The 23368-nt window shown below is 39.5% G+C and overlaps 1 protein-coding gene across 1 annotated transcript; it reads left to right on the forward strand.

Annotated features, from left to right (window-relative positions):
* Nucleotides 1-1140: 1140 nt before the first annotated feature.
* bdh2 (3-hydroxybutyrate dehydrogenase, type 2) lies at nucleotides 1141-22902 on the forward strand. The gene is made up of 10 exons (XM_029682346.2): nucleotides 1141-1226; nucleotides 9086-9188; nucleotides 10151-10229; nucleotides 16948-17044; nucleotides 17416-17524; nucleotides 19018-19078; nucleotides 21237-21350; nucleotides 21787-21845; nucleotides 22041-22133; nucleotides 22464-22902. Exons 2-10 carry the CDS (start codon nucleotides 9117-9119, stop codon nucleotides 22515-22517), a joined length of 738 nt encoding a protein of 245 aa, XP_029538206.1. The 5' UTR covers nucleotides 1141-1226; nucleotides 9086-9116; the 3' UTR covers nucleotides 22518-22902.
* The last annotated feature ends 466 nt before the right edge of the window (nucleotides 22903-23368 follow it).

Below are 23368 nucleotides of genomic sequence, written 5' to 3' on the forward strand. Positions count from 1 at the left end.
GGCAAGGAAGAAAGTAAAGGAAGATGGGTCAAGGGGGAGCGATCCTGAGCGATCCTGAGAGTGGTGTCAGTAGTAGATATGTACCAGTACAGAGGGATATGCCAACAAGTGATATATGCTTCAATAAGATTGGATGTTTAGCGTTTTATAGCAATGGTTATTAACCAATGGAACATAAGTCGAAGAAAATTGAGGGTGTGGTGGCAGCTGCATAGAGGTATTTGGGTGTATGAGACATGACGTGAGAATAGTTACAGGGTGTGTTGAGTGGTGGGGTGCCCTCTTTTCAGGCTGTTGGCCTGAGGAAGGACTAGAGAGATTTAAATAGTGGAGTAGGGTGGTGGGATTTTAGTGAGTGTAGTGTATTTGTTGATTTTATTTAGTTTTTTCAATCAAGGTATAAGGGACTTATACCCCAGTCTAGTAGTGCAACGTGTATTGAATGCTGTTAAACCTCAAAGAAGTAGTTTGGGACAGAGCTTAACAATATATTTATTTAACTAGAAAAGTCAGTTAAGAACAATTTCTTATTTACAAGACGGCCTACCCCAGCCAATTGTGCACCACCCTTTGGGACTCCCAATCACAGCCAGATTCGATACAGCCTGGATTTGAACTAGGTACTGTAGTGATGCTTATTGCACTGAGATGCAGTGCCTTAGACCACTGTGCCACTTGGGAGGCCCTGTAATAAGAGGCTAGACCTGCTATCTCTTTAAGGTTCAGGTGATACTTGTTTTTATAGCCTTTTTAGTATATTCTATCCCCTTTGTCACCCCATCTGTTTTAGATCAATATTCATACATTTTTTTTATTACTTTTGAGTGTAGTTGTATTTTGAACTTATGTGTTTGGAGTGACTCCCAGCTCCGTCACAGATTTAGATTGGAGAGTTAGTTTGATAGGGTCAGAGAGGTTGGCCCGGGATAGGATTTGGGTGGGGGATTAGTAAGGTTTGTAAGGCTTTATTTTATTAGAAATACTGGGTTAAGTAAGAGAATATGGCGATAGAGTTATAGGATGTGTTGAGTGGTGGTGTGCTTTCCTTTCAGGTAGGTGGCGGTGTATGCACCTTTCAGTTGGTTACGATCCACAAGTGCACATTTTAAAGAAGAAGAATCAGCTTGCGAGCTACTTCCTTCTACAGAAGCCAATAAGAACTTAGTAAATGGGCACGAGGCATCTCCTGACTGAAGTTCATGGTCTGTTGTCGTTGCAGAGCGTTAGTAAGTTGTTTCAAAATTATCCTACAAAGTTATTTTTGCCCTGTCGAAACAGCATGTAGCACTCATATGAATAGTTAGATATTTAATTGCAAATATAACGTTATGTAATGCATCTCCGTTGCACACGTTTGCTGTGTAGATCAATATAGTATTTGCTTGTAACAGCAATTTTGCACGCTGAATAGTTCAAACAAAAGAGTATGATTCTAGCTATTGAATTAACTTGCAAAGGAATAACAAAGTACTATAGGAAAGTGTTTTTTAAACTGCGAGGAAATGCCATGGTAAAAAAAAGAGATGAGGTTGACATGCCTTCAATTCTTGTCAAACCTAGCCCAATATGGTACTAAAGGAGCCTAACATTACTCCTTAGTCCAAGGACCTTACCTCAGTTTCAAGATGCACTATGCAGAAATCGCTCAGCCATTTCCTGGTTGCTAAAATCGAATAGTTTACCTAATTTCAGATTATGTAACTAACAAGAAAGTACAGTAACAAAGAAATCTTTGAAATTGTTTCATTGTTGCGTTTTATATTTTTGTTCAGTATCTAATTGCCATCTATAGTTTGATGCATGTAGATTCTCTTCTGTCATAACTTGTTGCCCCAGAAGACGAAAGTAGTGCTCACCAGAATGTCATCGATGAAAGTGAATGCATTAGTAATCTAACTGACACCGGTAAAGTTGTATGTTTTGTTTAGGGACCGGGGAGAACGCAATAACTCCAAAACAGTGGATAGATGGGTCCTGTGCAAAATGGCCAAATGTCATCAGTTTGACCAGTTTTAAAGGGAATTTAAAAGCTGAGAAAATGAAGAAACATTTCTGATTAGACTTCTGTTAGTTTTGGGTGCATATTTTGTGGTTGAAATACTGTCTGCTTCCATAAGTGTCAAAGATAACACATTACACGCAGATTAATATTTTCTCTAGAGATGCCGAAAGAAAGAAATCATATTTCTCCACTCATGTTCCTGAGATAATTAACATTTGTATAGTTTTACTGCAAGAAATGCATAATTCTGCTGGAGTTAATATTATATTACGCTATGTGAGAGGTTGTAGGCCTACAGTCAGTGTCCGTATTTCAGTTACTATTCCATTTAATCCATATAAATTTAAATGAGTATTCTGCAAAGGGTGGCTACTTTGAAAAATATCAAATATATAATAGAAAATAGTAAAAATAAAGAAAAACCCTGGAATGAGTAGGTGTGTCTGAACTTTTGACTGGCACTGTATATATGCGCACATCTCAGTGACCTAATCCATTTCGGAGGCCTAGACTAAAAGCCAATTTATGCTTGATCTGAAAATGTGGTCGGAGGCTCCATATGGAGGGTGTGACGCATTTGCTGAGCCTTCAAAGGCATGCAGATGCCAAATCGAGCTCCCTACCGCGTTTCTATGTGCTTCCCAAATGTTCTAACAAAGCGGAGGGCTCTGTATAGCTCCACATTGACAGGATTGGATCCTGTATGAACACAAACTCACTTTCTTGACAACAACTCTGCACTGCTCAGCGAAGCATGAATGCCCTTACTTCTACTGAGGCCATATCACCTTAACTGCTGCATGGCCAATGCAGATGTCGGATTGAACATGCACTCAGATGCACAATGCACTTCTCTCTCCAGAATGTGCTCTCTCCCGCCAATTTGTGCACATTCATTGTTTCATAACTTCATTGTGTGAATTTTTGCATTTGAGTGTTAGTGTATATCAATTCCCTATTACACATCACCAGTAGTACATTACCATTAAACCCTATAATTTCTAATCTACAATGTTTGTTACTTTGCTTACCATAATTTATTTGAATGCATTCAATATTATTATTCCAGTCTTCCCTGTCTCATTGTCTGAGTGGACACATTGTATGCAGAGTGCACAACCTATGCTACACTTGTGAGAAACTAGTTTTGGTTCATTTCATTCCATTTATGAGTTTTGTCAATTTAGTCATTGTGTTTTGTTTGAACCTCTCCTGTCAATGTTGAGTAAGGATGTGCATGCATAGAAGTAGGCCTATTGGTACCTGGCCTGAGTGCAAATGTAGGCATATAAATGTGCACATTTGGGGATCTGATAATATTTCTGATTGGCTTAACGCACCACCACACACCACCTGTGAAGCTTCTCAAAGTAATGTTTTCTTTACCTCAAACAGCAAGCAAACAGTATGTTTTTACATCCATTGATAATTACAATAGGTCCTCAATGTATTTGAATAATCTTTCCAGCTCTCTCCCTTTTGATAAATGTCATAAAATAAGTTACTTATTAGTGATTGACTTGGACTGAAATAAGTCCCTGTACTCATTTTGGGTGCTGGCACTGTTTATTTAGATGCAGGAGCTCCACAATACTTTTGAACTCATATTCTATAAGAGTAACAGCAGTAGACAATTTGAGGTGCCAGTAATCAGCTCCGGTGAGCTCCTGCCCAAGTCAAGCACTGCTTCTTATCCCTTGCGCAAATAGCCTACAGTTGTCTGTCCCGAGCTAACTGGTGCACAAAATCTGAGGGCCCAGAATATTTATTCAATGTTGCAAGTTCCCTCGTGCAAGCTTTGGGCTGGACTCAAGTTAATAGTTGATACAATATTTAACATTTTGTTACACATGGCCTGTTTTTAACAATGTGATTTATAAGATATTTATTTTTGTCAGGATATTTTCTACATCAGACTGCAAGTTTTTAGTTGTTGGCAATATAATTAACTTTTTAGGGTTGTGTCATTTGGATAGAATTTTGATTAACCACATGACAATAATTATGAGATATGAAGACGTTCTAATAACTTTTTCACAAAATTTGCACATGAACACCATAACTGGCATGCAGATCGTTAGAAATTGTAAGATAAATTGGCATTCAACATGAGAAAGGTTGCAGATTCCTTGTGTAGCCTATTACTGGCAACTTCAGGAGAGTAATGGCAGAATCTGCGAAAGCCAGCAAGAGCGGAAGGAGAATAGTTGGTTGAGGATACGTTTTTTTATCTTTTTTAAAATCTTTTTTTCTCTTCTGATTATCTAGATCTCTGGCACCCTCTTGAGGCATTTGACTTATTTAATCAAACCTCAAAGCATCAGACAAGTTAAATGTATGTAGTTGATTTTATTAAAACACATAGGGTGTCTATCAAATCGAGGCTATATACAGGGGGTACCGGTACAGAGTCAATGTGCAGGGGCACAGGTTAGTCGAGGTAATATGTACATGTAGGTAGAGTTAAAGTGACTATGCACAGATAATAAACAGATAGTTGCAGCACTGTAAAAGGGGGTAGGGGGATGACGACATTGCAAATAGTCTATGTAGCCATATGATTAGCTGTTCAGGAGTCTTATGGCTTGGGGGTAGAAGTGGTTAAGAAGCCTTTTGGACCTAGATTTGGTGCTCTGGTACCACTTACCCTGCGGTAGCAGATAACAATGTCTATAATTAGGGTGGCTGGAGTCTCTGACCATTTTTAGTGCCTTCCTCTGACACCGCTTGGTATAGAGTTCCTCTGTAGTGCCTTGCGGTCGGAGGCTGAGCAGTTGCCATACCAGGCAGTTGCCATGCAACCATTCAGGATGCTCTCGATGGTGTAGTTGTAGAACGTTTTGAGGATCTGAGGACCCATGCCATATCTATTCAGTCTCCTGAGGGGGAATAGTTTTTGTCGTGCCCTCTTCACAACTGTATTGGTGTGTTTGGACCATGATAGTTTGTTGGTGATGTGGACACCAAGGAATTTGAAGCTCTCAACCTGCTCCACTACAGCCCTGTCGATGAGAATGGGGGCGTGCTTGGTCCTCTTTTTCCTGTAGTCCACAAATGTCTCCATTGTCTTGATCACGTTGAGGGAGAGGTTGTTATTGGTGATCAGGCCACTGTTGTTTTGTCTGCAAACTTAATGATGGTGTTGGAGTCGTGCCTGGCCATGCAGTCATGGGTGAACAGGAAGTACAGGAGGGGGCGCCAGTGTTGAGGATCAGCGTGGCAGATGTGTTGATACCTACCCTTACCACCTCGGGCGGCCCGTCAGGAAGTCCAGGATCCAGTTTCAGAGGGAGGTGTTTAGTCCCAGGGGCCATAGCTTAGTGATATTGCGTCATCTGTGGATCTGTTGGGGTGGTAAGCAAATTGGAGTGGATCTAGGGTTTCTAGGATAATGGTGTTGAACTGAGCCATGACCAGCCTTTCAAAGCACTTCATGTCTACAGATGTGAGTGTTATGGGTTGGTAGTCGTTTAGGCGGGTTACCTTGGTTTTCTTGGGCACAGGGACTATGGTGGCCTGTTTGAATGAAACACGTTGGTATTACAGACTCAGTCAGGGACAGGTTGAAAATATATGCGACAACACTTGCCAGTTGGTCAGCGCATGCTCAGTGTACACGTCCTGGTAAATCGTCTGGCCCTGCGACCTTGGGAATGTTGACCTGTTTAAAAGGCTTACTCACATCGGCTACGGAGAGCGTGATCACACAGTTGTCCGGAACAGCCGATGCTCTAATGCACGCTTCATTGTTGCTTGCCTCAAATTGAGCATAGAAGTAATTTAGCTAGTCTGGTAGGCTCGTGTCACTGGACAGCTCGCAGCTGTATTTCCCTTTTGTAGTCTGTAATAGTGTGCAAGCCGTTTCGCATCCGAGGAGCGTCTGAGCCGGTATTGACGCTTTGCCTGTTTGATGGTTCGTCGGAGGGCATAGCGGGATTTCTTATAAGCGTCCGGGTTAGGGTCCCGCTCCTTGAAAGTGGCAACTCTACCCTTTAGCTCAGTGCGGATGTTGCCTGTAATCCATGGCTTCTGGTTGGGGTATGTACTAGAGGTCGACCGATTATGATTTTTCAACGCCGATACAGATTTATTGGAGGGCCCAAAAAGCCGATTCCGATTAATCGGCCAATTTCTTATTTTTTTTTATTTGTAATAATGACAATTACAACAATACTGAATGAACACTTATTTTAACTTAATATAACACATCGATAAAATCAATTTAGCCTCAAGTAAATAATGAAACATGTTCAATTTGGTTTAAATAATGCAAAAACAGAGTGTTGGAGAAGAAAGTAAAAGTGCAATATGTGCTATGTAAGAAAGCTAATGTTTCAGTTCTTGCTCAGAACATGAGAACAATGGAAGCTGGTGGTTCCTTTTAACATGAGTCTTCAATATTCCAAGTTAAGAAGTTTTAGGTTGTAGTTATTATAGGAATTATAGGACTATTTCCCTATATACCATTTGTATTTCATTAACCTTTGACTATTGGATATTCTTATAGACACTTTAGTATTGCCAGTGTAACAGTATAGCTTCTGTCCCTCTCCTCGCTCCTCCCTGGGCTCGAACCAGCAACACAACGACAATTAGCGCACGCTAGCTAGATAGCCATTTCACTTCGGTTACACAAGCCTCATCTCGGGAGTTGATATGCTTGAAGTCATAAACAGCGCAATGCTTGACGCACAACGAAGAGCTGCTGGCAAAACGCACGAGAGTGCTGTTTGAATGAATGTTTACTCGCCTGCTTCTGCCTACCACCGCTCAGTCAGATACTTAGATACTTGTATGCTCAGTCAGATTATATGCAACGCAGGACACGCAAATAATATCTAGTAATATCATCAACCATGTGTAGTTAACTAGTGATTATGATTGATTGTTTTTTATAATATACGTTTAATACTAGCTAGCAACTTACCTTGGTTTACTGCATTCGTGTAACAGGCAGTCTCCTTGTGGAGTGCAACGAGAGAGAAGCAGGGCGTTATTGCGTTGGACTAGTTAACTGTAAGGTTGCAAGATTGGATCCCCCGGGCTGACAAGAAGATAATCTGTCGTTCTGCCCCTGACCAAGGCCGTTAACCCATCGTTCCTAGGCCGTCATTGAAAATAAGAATGTGTTCTTAACTGACTTGCCTAGTTAAACAAAGGTATGAAAAAATATTTTGGCAAATCGGCGCCCAAGAATACCGATTTCCGATTTGTTATGAAAACTTGAAATCGGCTGCTAGCAAAACAGTCCTGTACCTTAGCATCGGCGTCATCTGACCAGTTCGTTATTGACCGAGTAACTGGTGCTTCCTGCTTTAGTTTTTGCTTGTAAGCAGGACTCAGTAGGATAGAATTATGGTCAGATTAGCCAAATGGAGGGCGAGGGGGAGCTTTGTACACGTCTCTGTGTGTGGAGTAAAGGTGGTCTAGGGTTTTATTTTCTTTTTTTTTCTGGTTGCACGTTTAACATGCTGGTAGAAATGAGGTACAACGGATTTTTAAGGCCACCAGGAGCGCTGCCTCGATTAGCGTTTTCCTGTTTGCTTATGGTCTTATTCAGCTCATTGAGTGCGGTTTTAGTGCCAGTATCGGTTTGTGGTGGTAAATAGACAGCTACGATAAATAGTGTGGTCTAAGCTTATCATGAGATTCTCTACCTCAGGCGCAAAACCTAGAGACTTCCTTAATATTAGATTTCGTGCACCAGCTGTTTACAAATATACACAGACCGCCACCCCTTGTCTTACTGGAGGCGGCTGTTCTATCTTGTCGATGCAGCGTAAACCACTCCAACTGTATGTTATCCATGTCGTTGTTCAACTATGCCTTGGTGAAACATAAGATATTACAGTTTGTAATGTCCCGTTGGTAGGATATTCTTGATCATAGCTCATCTATTTTGTTGTCAAATGATTTTACGTTGGCTAATAGGACTGATGGTTGAGGCAGATTACCCACTAGCCGTCGGGTCCTTAGAAGGCACCCCGACCTACGTCCCCGATATCTCTGTCTCTTTCTCATGCGAATTACAGGGATTTGGGCATTGTCAGGTGTCTGAAGTAAATCCTTTGCGTCCAACTCGTTAAAGAAAAAATATTAGTCCAGTACAAGGTGAATAGTTGCTATCCAGATGCTATTTTTGGTCATAAGAAACGGTGGCAGAAACATTATGTACAAAACAAGGCACAAATAACACAAAAAAAACACACACAATAGCACAATTGGTTATAGGCGCCCGTAAAACGGCAGCCATCTCCTCCGGCGCCGTTCTATCACTTTATGGGAAAATACAAGTTTTTAAGAATTTCAACCAATTGATTGGTTGAAAGAACAGATGACTTTTGGTTGACCAAGATTTTAATTGTTGGGGACAACCCTAGCACCTTTTTCCCCACTTCTATGGAATACATTTTTTTATTATAAAGTCATACAAGTTTTATTGTGCATGAAGTTTCAAATGCATTCTGTCATTACTAAATGTGTAAGTCGCTCTGGATAAGAGCGTCTGCTAAATGACTTAAATGTAAATGATAGGTATTTTGACATAAAAAAGACAAACATTTAATGAATAAAATATTGAATCAGTCTTCATCAAATGAAGGGAATGATACAATCTTTAGTAGAAGGGAGTCTGATTTTAATTGGTCCTCAACTCGCGGCTCAGATACATCATTCACGAAAAATGTTGATAGCCCTGAGTTAACCTGGGTCAGAGTAGTTTATTTCTGAAGGATTCGTTTCCATAGACATTGACCTGGCTAAAAGGTGCGCCACTTTTGTGTTGCTGGTTGTCCCGAGTTGAACTCCGATTTGACTAAAGTTACCTCGCTAACTCGAACCAAGTACGTAGTATAGGGCTTTGGGGTGTGAGAATACCTGCTGCAGCTGATAAGGCAATTTTACCCAACCAATAAACATCTTTCACACACAAACATCAAACATTTCACAATAATAAAGCATTATGTTGCCTAAATGTGTATTTAAGAACATTCCACCACTGTTTTGGGGTAATAAATCCACCACGGCAACTTCAACTCTACCTTGACTGTGATCAATAATGACATTGTTTTTGTTCATATGCAGAATTACCTGTAGAATTAAACACTGCATCATCATGGGCCGCCTGGATGGGAAAGTCATTGTGTTGTCAGCAGGAGCCCAGGGAATTGGAAGAGCTGCAGCCATTGTAATATTTACTTAATTTACCATTCACCACACAGCTAGGCTACATTTGCTAAATAAGTATACACTGAGTGTACAATACTTTAGGAACACCTTCCTAATATTGGGTTGCACCCCCTTTTGCCTTCAGAACAGACTCAATTAATCGGGGCTTGGACTCTACAAGGTGTTGAACGCGTTCCACAGGGATGCTGGCCCATGTTGACGCCAATGTTTCCCACAGTTGTCAAGTTGGCTGGATGTCCTTTGGATGGTGGACCATTCTTGATACACACAACTGTTGCGCATGAAAACCCAGCAGCGTTGCAATTCTTGTCACACTCAAACCAGTGCGCCTGGCCCCCACTACCATACCCCATTCAAAGGAACTTAAATATTTTGTCTTGCTCATTCACCCTCTGATTGGCAAATACACAATCCATGACTCAAGGCTTAAAATTACTTCTTTAACCTGTCTCGTCCCCTTCATCTACACTGATTTGAAGTGGATTAAACAAGTGACACCAATAAGGGACCACAGCTTTCACCTGGATTTATCTGGTCAGTCTGTCATGGATGGAGCAGGTTTCCTAATGTTTTGTACACTCAGTGTAGATATGGTGAATTTGATTGTTAAGGCTCTCAGAAACACCCTCTGACGGGGGTCGGCAACAAGCAGCCCACTTGTCAAATTCGTCCTATTAGCATTTTTATTAGGCCTCCCAAAGACTGTAACCAGGAATTCCATTCCAAACTATTCCCACAAATGGAGACCTATGTGATCATGTCTCAATTGAGGTATGATATTTTTGCATCTATTTCGGTTTACTTGTAGTCAATTTACGCGGCTAAACCTAGTTGCCTACCCCTACTCTAAGACTTGTACAATGATGTAAACTATTCATGATGTATTCATTTGAACATTTTACTGATATTGAGTGAACTGTAAATAACCATGAAAGTAATATTCTGTCATTTTAACTGTAGGCCTTTGCCAAAGAAGGAGCTCAAGTCACCGCAACAGATATCAATGGAGAGAAGCTGAAGGAACTGGATGGCCACCCTGGTACAGTTTATTTTTGTTTACTACCTTCATTTACTGGGTATCCTGAGAATTAAGATGTGCCCTTCATTCATATCAAATCTTAAAGACATTAGTTTGAATGCAATACCCCCAGTACACCCCAATGAATGTTCCTGTTCTATAGAGTCCTGCCACTGTTTTGGTGAACTGCTGAGAGATGGGGCTGGAGAAATGTAACTACTCTCAGGTTCATAGAAGGAACTATGTGAGGACTGACCATCCGTGATATCAAAAGTATAGTTTTAACCATGTTTGTTTACAAATTACATTCTTTACAAAAAAAAATGTAATATAAGCTTATATTTTGGGTTCTGATGGGGTATCTATATTATACCGTGAGCCACAAAATTGCAGTGGGATGGATCTCCTACAATTTTGCTTACATTTTCATTTTAGGCTCAAAAGAAGCATGTCATCTGGGGAAATGCAACTGGCCACTTTGTTTTGAATTGCAGTCTCACATTTTCTAACTATTCTTTAGACATATTATACATTTGAAAGGGGGTAAAGAGGGGAGATAACCTGGAAGGGTTAACTCTGGAAAGAAACCCCGGTCTCTGGCGGGGAGTTGCATATGTGATGAGCACAGGGAGAGTTACCACTCAGCCATAGCTCTGCACACCCAGTTAAATTTTAAACCATATAATTGTTCAATATTGCAAACACAGGGTGATATTTTTACATGAGCAAATGAACCATAACTTTTTTAATAAACCGGAAGTTGCAAATAGCTTATTAGCAGCCTGAACTTGTGCTTTGCAGTGGGGGCTATTGAGTGAACGATTCTGTGATGGTTCGAGTCCACAAAGATGAAATTACATTGAATTGGATTGGAAAGGATAAGTTTATTAATTTAAAAGTGCAAAATTGATGTACCATTTGCAGATTGCCCCTTTAAGTTATTAACGCTTACCTTTTGAGGATAGCAAAACCCAGGTATTTTCAAAGGCTACATTAAAACAATGTCCATGGTTTAATATCTAACCATACTGTTTAGGTGTAATGAGTAGTTGTATTTTTTTAGGGGTTATGAACTGCTGTTATTACAATACATTCCAATGCTTAAATGCATTTCTATGACACATGTGCAATGATCACAGTACATTACCCAACCATGCCTATGTTTGAGGCATGGGTGTTTAGTTATGGTAGATATTCCTCCCAAAGTGAGTTACTTAAAACCTGTTAACGGGAGTGGTTCCCATTTGGGAACGACCCCTCCCACGTTCAGCTGGAACGTGGCGCATGGAACGCAAAAATATTCTTAGAAATATTTAACCTCCACACATTAACAAGTCCAATAGCTCAAATGAAAGATAAACACATTGTTCATCTAGCCAGCAAGTCAGATTTCTAAAATGTTTTACGGCGAAAACATAGCACATATTTATGTCAAACCACCACCAAAGACACAGCTCATTTGAATAGCCAAAAAATGCAATCAACAAACGCAGGATTAAAATAAAAATAATTCACTAACCTTTTGAAAATCTTCATCAGATGACAGTAATAGGACATGTTACACAGTACATTTATGTTTTTTCAATAATATGCCATTTATATCCATAAATCTCTGTTTACAATGACGCCATGTTGAAAAAAATGCTACTCAAATGTCCGGAGAAATGATGATAGCTCCACCAGATAACGTCAGATAACAAGCAATACACATCATAAACTTTGACTAAATATACATGTTCTACATATAGATAGAAAGATACACTTCTTCTTAATGCAACCGCTGTGTTACATTTATTTTTAACGTTACAGAATTCGTTCACTAGGCTATAATATGAGACGGCGCTCACACATTAGCATTATGTCTCCTCTATGTTGGAGTCCACAGAAACACAAAAATTACCACATAAATATTCCCTTACCTTTGATGCTCTTCGATCAGAAGCCGTGGAAGGAGTCATACTTACCAAAAACTGCGTTTGGTTTTCAAGTCTGTGTCTTTGGGCTATCAAACACGACAAATTCCGTCTGAAATGCAGCCAAAATTCTAGTGGATGCGCATCAGAACTTCAAAATTACATATTATATGTCGACTAAACTGGTCAAACTAAGTGCAGAATCAAGCTTTAGCATGTTCTAAACGTGCAAAACGATCCTTAGCTCGAACAGACAAACTGACATCGTTTGGTCAATCCTGAGAGCTCCGGACCCGACGCGCGCATGAAAGTACATGTATTTTCGCGTGACCCGAAGGTTTCAGCCCGCCAAAAGTTGAGGGGGCGCGCGATTCTCACAATGACAGGCCCCACTGAAAGGAGACATCGCGCTGAAGAGATAGAAACTGTTCCCAGATCCGTAGCTGGTTGGGACGGGTGGGGGCGATGACGTCAAAGTTGGCCCAACTTTTCTGATGACAAGAGAGAGTTTGGGAGAATGGCTACCCTGAGAGTTCTGCTTTACATACAGACATAATTTGAACGGTTTTAGAAGCTTTAGAGTGTTTTCTATTCAATAATAATTATTATATGCATATATTAGCAATTTTGGACAGATTTTATTTCTGTTTACTATGGGCACGCAATTCCTCCAAAGGGGGCAGTAGTCAGCCCTATCTTTAACAGGTTTTAAAGGGGACAGTGTACCGCTTTCCTTCCGTGCACGTTCATCTTCCCACACTACTAATGTATTAAAGACATGCAGCGGGATCTTTTTCAAATCTCGCGATTTGGACACGAAGTGCCTATGTATGGTTCATACATGCATTATATACCATCTGGTGTCCTGTCCTAGTGGATAAAGCTACCTAAGCTACTCAACATGTCATGCCTGTGCCCTACACGTTTGTTCCTTCCAATTTGTGGCTGCGCTCTGAAGGTACACTGGGTTGCCCACATGCTTAGATATTTTGGATAACAGCGAGAATAAATGGATAAAAGGAATGCACCAGAATTTAGAATGCTGCTGATATTAAAGTTATAGTATATCTCTAGTATACAGATTTTGGATAATTAAATACTTATCCAAAATGTACCAGCCTGTGGGCCTGAAAGTAAAAAGTAAATACATTATATCATTTTTGTGTGGGGCTTTAGCTGGGATTGTTCTTTAGAGTCAAGCATATATGTCAAGGCCTCAATTGTTCCTTGATTAGCACCATTCATTCTCGCTGTTGATAATGATGTTATAACGTCTAATAGTAACTGCATCCACTTTAAGAAACATAATATATGCAAAGCATTGAATATTTAAATTCATGCACTTCTAAATTAATTTGAACTTTGCCCCAGAAGAATTTAACTAAAGGGCACTCCCACTTAAATACAGTGTGCGAACAAACTTAACATTTTATAAATGAATGGTTCGGATTACGGGATGCCAAGGTAATATTTTTCCATATTCTGTTCCAGTTAAAGGGTTGTTCCGGTTCAATTAGATCTGTGGAACATACTTTTTTTTAATGGCTAGCTCATAATGAGCTTTCCAGAAGTTGATATATTTTTGAGATCAGTTATTTCGGGAGCCCAGAGTTTATTTATAAAACCAATAATTGGATGGTTTGGTAGTTTGGTTTCCCAAGGGACTCCATAAGCCAGTGTAGCTGACCTAAGTTGTCAACATAGAAAATAGGAGTTGTCTGATAATGTGCATGTATCTTTCATATCTTGGAATGTTCTCAAACTATTACTGTCCATGATATCGGTAAGTGTACTGATTCTACATTTGGACCAAAGGCCTCCCTCCAAATCGCAAGGCATTATTGTGAAATATTGGGAGTATGGCCATGCCATTTTGATTACAAGTGAAATTGTTTTTCAATTTTTCGGAAAATAGAAATTGTGTTGGCAATAATGGGACCAAAGCGTGATATAGGAGACACTATACTAAGAAAAATCATGTCTAAACCAATTTAGGATGGGGCAAAATGCTCGTGCCTGGAAATACAATTTAAACTTTCCTCCGAATAATCCTCCTTTACTTCTGTAAACTACAGAAATTCAGCCGTGACAATATATTCATTTTGACTATAGATAATGTGCGGGTTAAAGCAACTGGGTTTATTAGAGTTTTACATTTTATTTTTTTTAACCTTTTTCTCCCCAATTTCGTGATATCCAATTGGTAGTTAGTCTTGTCCCATCGCTGCAACTCCCGTACGGACTCGGGAGAGGCGAAGGTCGAGAGCCATGTATCCTCCGAAACGTGACCCTGCCAAGCCGCTCTGCTTCTTGAAACACTGCTCGCTTAATCCGGAAGCCAGCCGCACCAATGTGCTAGAGGGAACGCTATACAACTGGAGACCAAAGTCAGCATGCATGCGCCCGGCCCGCCACAAGGAGTCACTAGAACACGATGGGACAAGGACATCCCGGTCGGCCAAACCCTCCTCTAACCCGGACGACGCAGGGCCAATTGTGCGCTGCCTCATGTGACACAGCCTGGGATTGAACCCGGGTCTGTAGTGACACCTCTAGTAATGCGTTGCAGTGTCTTAGTCCGCTGCCCTTCTCGGGAGGCCCCCTGTTAAAGTTTCTGCCAATGGTTGTATCGAAGGAAGGAAATATAATATATGGGTTTTTCTATAAATAATGGGGCCAATATGTGACATTGTGATCAACATTTGTAAATGGTTTGAAACTAAAATAATGATTTTTCATGCAGATCCACTGGTGTACTTGCAAATTGGCCCATAACTCCACCTGTACAGCCTAGGACTATACATCCTTTAAGTGGTGTTCATACAGACATTGACAAGTCAAATTCAAGGAGTTTCAGAGATATTTTCAACCACTTAATTGTAATTCGAAGGACCTCAATGTTATATAATTGTACATATATAGGACCTAATACACCCCCAACTTTAAGAATATATATATTTTGTAGGCCTTGCCAATGTATTGATATTTAAACAGTGGTGGTCGGTGCCGTTTAAGTTAAGGGAGGATGATACTTTTGAGCATGGCCTTATTTTTATTACAGCATGTTGGATGACAGTCATTCATATTCCATTCAATGTAACCTAACATCGATAGGTTTAGGCAACTACATGATACTCAAATTGTCCCAGCAGCTATCATGAGGTTGCTACAACCTAGCCTATAAATTAAAGTTTACAACATACAGTTTGTACATACAGTTTGTACAGAATTGTACATACACCTTAGCCAAATACATTTAAACTCAGTTTTTCACAATTCCTGACATTTAATCCTAGTAAAAATTCCCTGTCTTTGGTCAGTTAGGAACACCACTTTATTTTAAGAATGTGAAATCCCAGAATAGTAGAGGAAATTATTTATTCAGCTTTTTTTTTTTTTTCGTCACATTCCCAGTGGGTCAGAAGTTTACATACACTCAATTAGTATTTGGTAGCATTTATTTACAGACAAGATTATTTCACTTATAATTCACTGTATCACAATTCCAGTGGGTCAGAAGTTTACGTACACTATGTAGACTGAGCCTTTTTTAAACAGGTTGGAAAATTCCAGAAAATAATGTCATGGCTTTAAAAGCTTCTGATAGGCTAATTGACATAATGGTGCATTTAACAAAATAGATGGCATCATGAGGCAGGAAAATTATGTGGATTTATTGAAGCAACATCTCAAGAAATCAGTCAAGAAGTTATAGCTTGGTCGCAAATTAATCTTCCAAATGGACAATGACCCCAAGCAATCTTCCGAAGTCTTCCGAAGTTGTAGCAAAATGGCTTAAGGACAACAAAGTCAAGGTATTGGAGTGGCCGTCACAAAGCCCTGACCTCAATCTTATAGAAAATATGTAGGCAGAACTGAAAAAGCGTGTGCAGAAAGGAGGCCTACAAACCTGACTCAGTTACACCAGCATTGTCAGGAGGAATGGGACAAAATACACCCAACTTATTGTGGGAAGTTTGTGGAAGGCTACCCAAAATGTTTGACCGAAGTTAAGCAATTTAAAGGCGATGCTACCAAATACTAAGTGAGTGTATGTAAACTTCTGACCCACTGGGAATGTGGTGAAAGAAATAAACGCTGAAATAAATCAATTCCTCTACTATTCTGGGATTTCACATTCTTAAAATACAGTGGTGATCCTAACTGACCTAAGACGGGGAATTTTTTTACATGTCAGGAATTGTGAACAACTGAGTTTAAATGTATTTGGCTATGGTGTATGTAAAGTTCCGACTTCAACTGTAATTGATTCCAACATTTTAAATAGACCCTAGAAGGAATACTGTCCCATTCAGGTGATTTGCCTTTATTCATGCTATTCAATGCTCTTTTGAGTTCGAGAAAGGTGGCTTCCTCTGTTGAGAGAAGAGTTTTTAATTATTTTAGAAAAATATTTAGTTTTGCTTGGTATGGATATACAATCAGAGGTTTAGTTATTTATAGAAGGAGAATCTTAGATTAATGATGGTTGTGATAATTCCCCTGTTTTAGTAGTTGCTATATTAGCTCATTGCTCATTACTGCATAGCTTGTTGGCCAGTAAACGACTGGTTACCGTGGAAGTAATGGTTGAGTCTTACTCGATGGATGGTAAATTCGTCTATCTTATCAATAAAATGAAGTTCTGTCTTGACTTTGGAAAGCGTAATAGCTACCTGGTCTGAAAAGTGTTTGTCGAGAACGCTCCAACACAGTTAACATTTCCAAATCTATGTATAACTTTTAAAATCTAGACACATCACTTCACATGACCCAGCCCGCATCCACCTATTGTTTTTGTGGCTAATCTGACGTATATCTCCTAGGTATCAAAACTAAGGTGGTGGATGTGACCAAGAAGGACCAAGTGGAAGCGCTGGCCAAGGAGTTTGACCACATAGATGTGCTGTTCAATGTTGCCGGGTATTTTTGATGTTTTTTCCTGTTCCTTTTTCACTTGTATCTTATTTATATATTTTTTGAGGGATTGATTCAATTATATCGATGACACACTGAATTAATTAAAGTCAGATCAGATGTGTTGTACCATCACACACCATTTTCCAAAAGGTGCCCCCTGTACCGAAGTAGCTAGGGCACTGTCTACATTTTATTTTGTGTAAACCAGGTAAATTATTTGTCTTTACATTTTCCCTCTACACGTAGGGAACCTGCACAATTTCAACAGGTCACATTTCACACTTTTTAAGACCACTGCAAATACAAAAGGGTTTAAAGGGTTACTTCGGGATTTTGGCAATCCAAAATTGACCACTACCCATCACCCCTCCCAGGTTTGTCCATCACGGCTCCATCCTGGACTGCGAGGAGGCGGACTGGGACTTCACCATGAACGTCAACGTCCGCAGCATGTACCTCATGAGCAGGGCTTTCCTACCCAAGGTGACCAACCATCCCGCCACTTTACTCCACCGACCTCTTACCCCAGACTTAAGGAAGACACAGTCCTCACCATATGAATTTCAACTGAAGCTACAGTGCCTTCAGAAACTATTCATAACCCTTGACTTATTTTACATTTTGTTGTTACAGCCTAAATTCATAAACAGTCCTGTAGTTTAGCATCTGCTTCATCTGACAACTTTTTTGTATACAGAGTCACTGGTGCTTCCTGCGTTAATGTTTGCTTGTAAGCAGGAATCAGGAGGATGGAGTTGTGGTCGGATTGATCAAATGTGGGGAGAGCTTTGTGCGTGTCTCAGCTATTCATTTTCTTTATCAATATATATTTTTCAAATCTACAAACAATTGCACTTTGACATTATGGGGTATTGTGTGTAGATCAGTTACCCAGTCTAATACATTTTAAATTCAGGCTGTAACACAACAAAATGTGGAAAAAGTAAAGGGGTGTGAATACTTTCTGAAGGAACTACATTTATTTTATGCCCACATTTTTATATTTGAGATTAAATTATGAATATGAGGTGACCGTACAGAATGTCACTTTTTTAAGGTATTGTCATTTCTATGTATGAAGTGTGTTTCTCTCCCCCCCTGAAGAAATCACAAGTATTTGGATAACTTCACTTATAGTATGTCAAGTAATCCAAAGTATTGTATTTGATCCTTATGGTGGATCCCTTGCACACAATGACTGCATCAAGTTTGTGACACTAGGGCCTCCCGAGTGGCACAGTCTAAGGCACTGTATCGCTGTGCCACTAGAGATGCTGGTTCGAGTCCAGGCTCTGTCGCAAACGGCCGTGACCGGCAGACCCATGGAGCAGCGCACAATTGGCCCAGCGTTGTCTGGGTTATGGGAGGGTTTTGTATGGGAGTTGTAGCGATGGGACAAGACTTTAACTACCCATTTGGATACCATGAAATTGCAACAAAAAAAATAATAATAATACAGGAAAATAACTTAAATGTTTCTAAATTACGAGTCATCGGATTATCTCTCATTCCATGATGGGTATATAGCCAGGGATTTCTGTAATGTAACATTTTTAGTAATTTAGCAGACTCTTATCCAGACCAATTTACAGGAGCGATTAGGGTTAAGTGCCTTGCTCAAGGGCACAGACAGATTTTTCACCTAGTCTACTCTAGGCTACCTGCCAGGTTCTGGATAAAATTATGCCATAGCCTACATACTGTAGATAAAAAATGAGATGTCTGCTCACTGTTTTGCTGCTGCCAAACAACCTTTTAATAAAGCTTTAGTGACTAAGATTTATTTCAAAGCGGTCTCACGAGCCAAACCCTTTATCGATTGTTTTGACTACTTGGCGAATGCATTGGCCATGACCGTGTAGGGGCATTCTTTTTGTAGTTACTGCAGCAGATATTGTAGTGGAATTGTCTTTTAAATTGGATCACTTACTTGGATAACACTGTCCTATTGATCAACACATTTTTTCTCAATTCAGATGTTGGCCAAGAAGTCTGGGAATATCATTAACATGGCGTCTGTGGCCTCTAGTATAAAAGGTAAGGATGTTTTTTTTTTTGTAATACTGAACTAAAATATGCAACATGCAACAAATTTGTGCACAACATTTGAAATAAGATTTTTGTGCGTATGGAACGTTTGTGTACAGGGTTGGGTAGGTTACTTTCTAAATGTAATCTGTTACAGTTGCTTGTTACTTGTCCAAAATTGTAATCAGTAGCAACTTTTGGATTACCCAAACTCTGTAACGTATTCTGATTACATTCTGTTACTTTTAGAGTTCTTTCCCCTTAAGAGACATTAGAAGAAGACAAAAATGTATGTTACCAATTAAACGGTATATTGCAGAATAAATGAATGTTTACGTAGCTGGCCATAGATGGATGTACAATTTTACTTTATGGGTTGGTTATGTAGGCTTCTTCTAACCCATCACTTTCTACTAATTATAACAATATGATTTAAATCTTTACATTAAAAACCAAAGCCTATCAGAATTCCAATAAATGTTATACCCCTTGATCTTCAAGAATAGGACTTGGAAATATGGATGTATAGATTAGTCAAATTGTTTTACCTGAGCATAACTACTCTGTTTATGATTTTGTTGTCATGGAGGACTGAATGGGCTCATTGATTCAAGTTGAAAAATAACTGCTGCGTTCATGGAATGGCATTCTCTGAGCACTACTGAAAGTGCTATTTACCCTGGGAAAATAAATGCCATATGTTTACTTTTTTGTTGGTGACAACAAAATATCTTCATAATATGAAGTTGTTTAAAGGGCAAATCCACAGATGAAACAGTAACATAACGGCCACCCCGCCTCTGTTTTGGTAAAAAGCTGAGGGATGGGACTGGATAAATGTCACCATTCTCAGATTAATAGACAACTATGGATGCAAGGACTGACCGTCCATTATATCAACATGATTGTTTTCACCATGTTATGAGGCTACACAGTGATTGTTTACGTTTACAAACATTGGTGAAAAACTAGCTTATATTTTGGGTTTTCATGGAGTGTGACAGTTGAACTAAGCTCATGAGGCATTTATAAGTTATATTCCTCAAGTGTGTGTGTGTGTTTTGTATAAATATGTATTTTATTATATATTTTATTATAACTATATATATATATATATTATATATATAAAAATAGATTTATTTATTTATATATATATATATATATATATATCTTTATTTATATATATATTTTTATATATATTTTTTATATATATATTTTATAATATAAGTCCAAAAATGGATTTAGCAACTACAGATTGCCCCTTTTTTAAGTCTATCAAAAGTGTGCGAGTTTGAGCATGTGTCCATTAGGCCTGTGATTTATTTTTTAATTTTTTAATCAGACCTACTTTTAGTTCATAGGTTGGGATCCACACTATGCAGCTGTTGCAAGAGTGCATTTTTCACTGGCTGTCCACTGGTTTAAAAAACAATGATTGATGGGCAGCTTAAACTTCTTGAATTCAACCATTATTGGGTTCATTTAGATTCGTGAACGGACATCCACAACAACCACAATTCATGAGGTGCAAATAGCTAAATGAGAGAGCAGCAGTGTGATTCACATCAATGCGCTATGTAGATATCAATAATAAGTTATATCTGTATCGCCGCACACTACACCTTACCATCCTTTATTCAAATTGGATAGTCATTGAATGCCGACAGCAGTTGCACCATTGGAAGCCATAGCTTGGACTGTAGCCTACAAAAGCCTATTCCTGGTCTTTTCCCGCGATCCATCAAACACATTTGGTGTCATCATAGTGGTCTCTGACTTGTGGTCACACTCACTCAGGTGGAACAAACTTAAACTTGTGGCTTTTTTCAATGCTGATTTGAATGTCATTTAGAAACAGAATTGCCAAAGATTTTTTTTCAGCGAACATCCTTTCTGGATTTAGAAGTAATCCTCAAAGTAATCGTCTAGTTTTTCAAAAGTATCTGTAATCTGATTACAATATTTTAGCTGGTAACGGGTTAGTTACAGTTTTTTGTAATCCCTTACATGTAATCCGTTACTCCCCAACCCTGAGTATGTATTTCTGTATGGTAATTCATCATGAACATCCAATGAAATTTGGTCACAGTCCATGTCTACTCTATCCAATCCTCTGACTATGTATTTAGTCAAGCAAAACCTGTGGTTGCGTGTGTTCCCTCCATAGGTGTGGTGAATCGATGCGTGTACAGCACCTCCAAGGCTGCTGTCATTGGGCTCACCAAATCTATAGCAGCCGATTTTCTCGAGCAAGGCATTCGCTGTAACTGCGTATGTCCTGGTAAGCACTGCACCCTACATTCCTTGTGTAAAATCTGATTAACATGCCTTTCCTTTTTAATCATACCCTAGCATGACTCAGGAATGGCATGATCTGTGTTAGATTATAACACAAACACTGCTTACAGGCCCTGCTTACAGGAATGCTACACTGGACAGGGAACTTTTGTCAATCATGATACGCTCCCGTTTATTTAAATGAAACCTGGGCATAAGCCGTGTGGCTCTGCGAGTGGCTCGCGCTGCTCAGCTTAAAATTACGCTCTGGTTATATTTTCAAGAATTTAACATGCCACTCACACCAAAGACAAGTTCACAGTACAGAGACACTTTTCACAGGGAGATATATTGTTTTTGTTTAATCATTGTGATGTACCATACACTGTATAAAGAATAGTGATTATGTGCTAAATGTAAGTGTCCTCTCTGCTAAACAGGGACCGTGGACACCCCGTCTCTGAGGGGGAGAATCCAGGCTCAGCCTAATCCAGAACAGGTACTCTCTACCTTCCACAACTACTGTCATATTGTTTTAGTGTATAACAGGACAGCCTAAAATAAAGTACCAACGCTGACTAGATTCGATGGCTATTTTACGTGGCCCTTTTAACCCACCGTGGGAAACGCTCCATTAGAAAGATGCCAATAGTAAATATATTTCTACGATCTATGTCCTGCTTCATCTCTGCAGGCCCTAAAAGACTTCATGGCGAGACAGAAGACAGGACGAATGTGCACTGCCGAGGAGGTGGCACACCTCTGTGTCTACCTGGCCTCAGACGAGGTGAGTGCATTCATGGTCTGCAGAGCCCACAGCAACACCAACAAAAAGTATCTGAATGTTGGGTTAATGTTTTTTTACCGTGTGTTAGCATGCCACTGGGTGCTAAATGACAGCTGATGTAGCCAGGGGTTTAGTTATGTTCTTCAACAATTTATTTGAAACATCTGTTAAGCTAAGTTATGACGTTGTCGCCCTTATGACTGCTTCCAAGAAGGCTCAAGGTCATTGGCCACAGATAAAATGACATCAAATGATGTTATATGTACAGTAGATTTGATTGGACTGATCATGTCCAAGTAAAGTGTATCTGTTTATTCCATCTCCCTCTAGTCTGCTTATGTCACTGGAACTGAGCATATCATTGATGGAGGATGGAGGCTCTGAAGAACCTACAGTACAGAGCACAAGGAAGCTCGAGAAACCTGCCACGAGTTACTGTTAGTTACAGTAATATAAATTTCAGTGGCCTATGCCTTATATGGTATGCCAAAATCTTGACTTATTTTGAAATCATACAGAAGCTGCTGACATTTTTTACAGATTTTTCAAATTGTTCATGAAGTGTTTGATTATGTGGTGTACATTCAATATAGTCTCTAAGAATAATGACTTCTGGTTTCCTTGTTTTGTAGCACCAATAGTACCTCGTAAGTGTACAATAATATACTGTAATCAACTAATTTTAAACACCCATCTCATTGTACATGTGATTTTGAGCTCATTGACACAATGATTGACACATATAGCTAATAAACACAATGCAATACTTGACTGTTACTTTTGTAACTTTTTAAAAAAATGTATGTGTTGTAACTGCTCATTTGTGAAGCATAATCACTATTGTTTATAGTGTTTTGGTCTTTGCAAGCAGTTGATTGGCTGAGTGAAACCAATCATGTGACAAGGATGTGACAATCCTTCTGTTCCGTCGCACTGTGTTTTTTTTTCTCGGTGATCCTCTGTGCTTGTGAAAGTTACTCCAGCTTAGTTTTTCAACCCAGCGGCCTCCTGCTCCAGTTGTTCCAGGAGTCCTTTAGTCAAACTCACTTCAGTCTTCTCCTGGGCTCAGAGCGCCTTCTCTCAATAGTGCTGATCAGCTCAGTAAAGATCCTCACTGTTATCCACTGCTGCCTGTGCAGAGCCTTTCAAGCGCCTATCACACAGCTCAGATACCATGCATCAAATCAAGTTTGTCACGTGTGCTGAATACAACCTTAGAGTGAAATGCCTTACTT

This window comes from Oncorhynchus nerka, linkage group LG15 (genome assembly GCF_034236695.1).
Source record: "Oncorhynchus nerka isolate Pitt River linkage group LG15, Oner_Uvic_2.0, whole genome shotgun sequence".
Lineage (NCBI taxonomy): Eukaryota > Metazoa > Chordata > Actinopteri > Salmoniformes > Salmonidae > Oncorhynchus > Oncorhynchus nerka.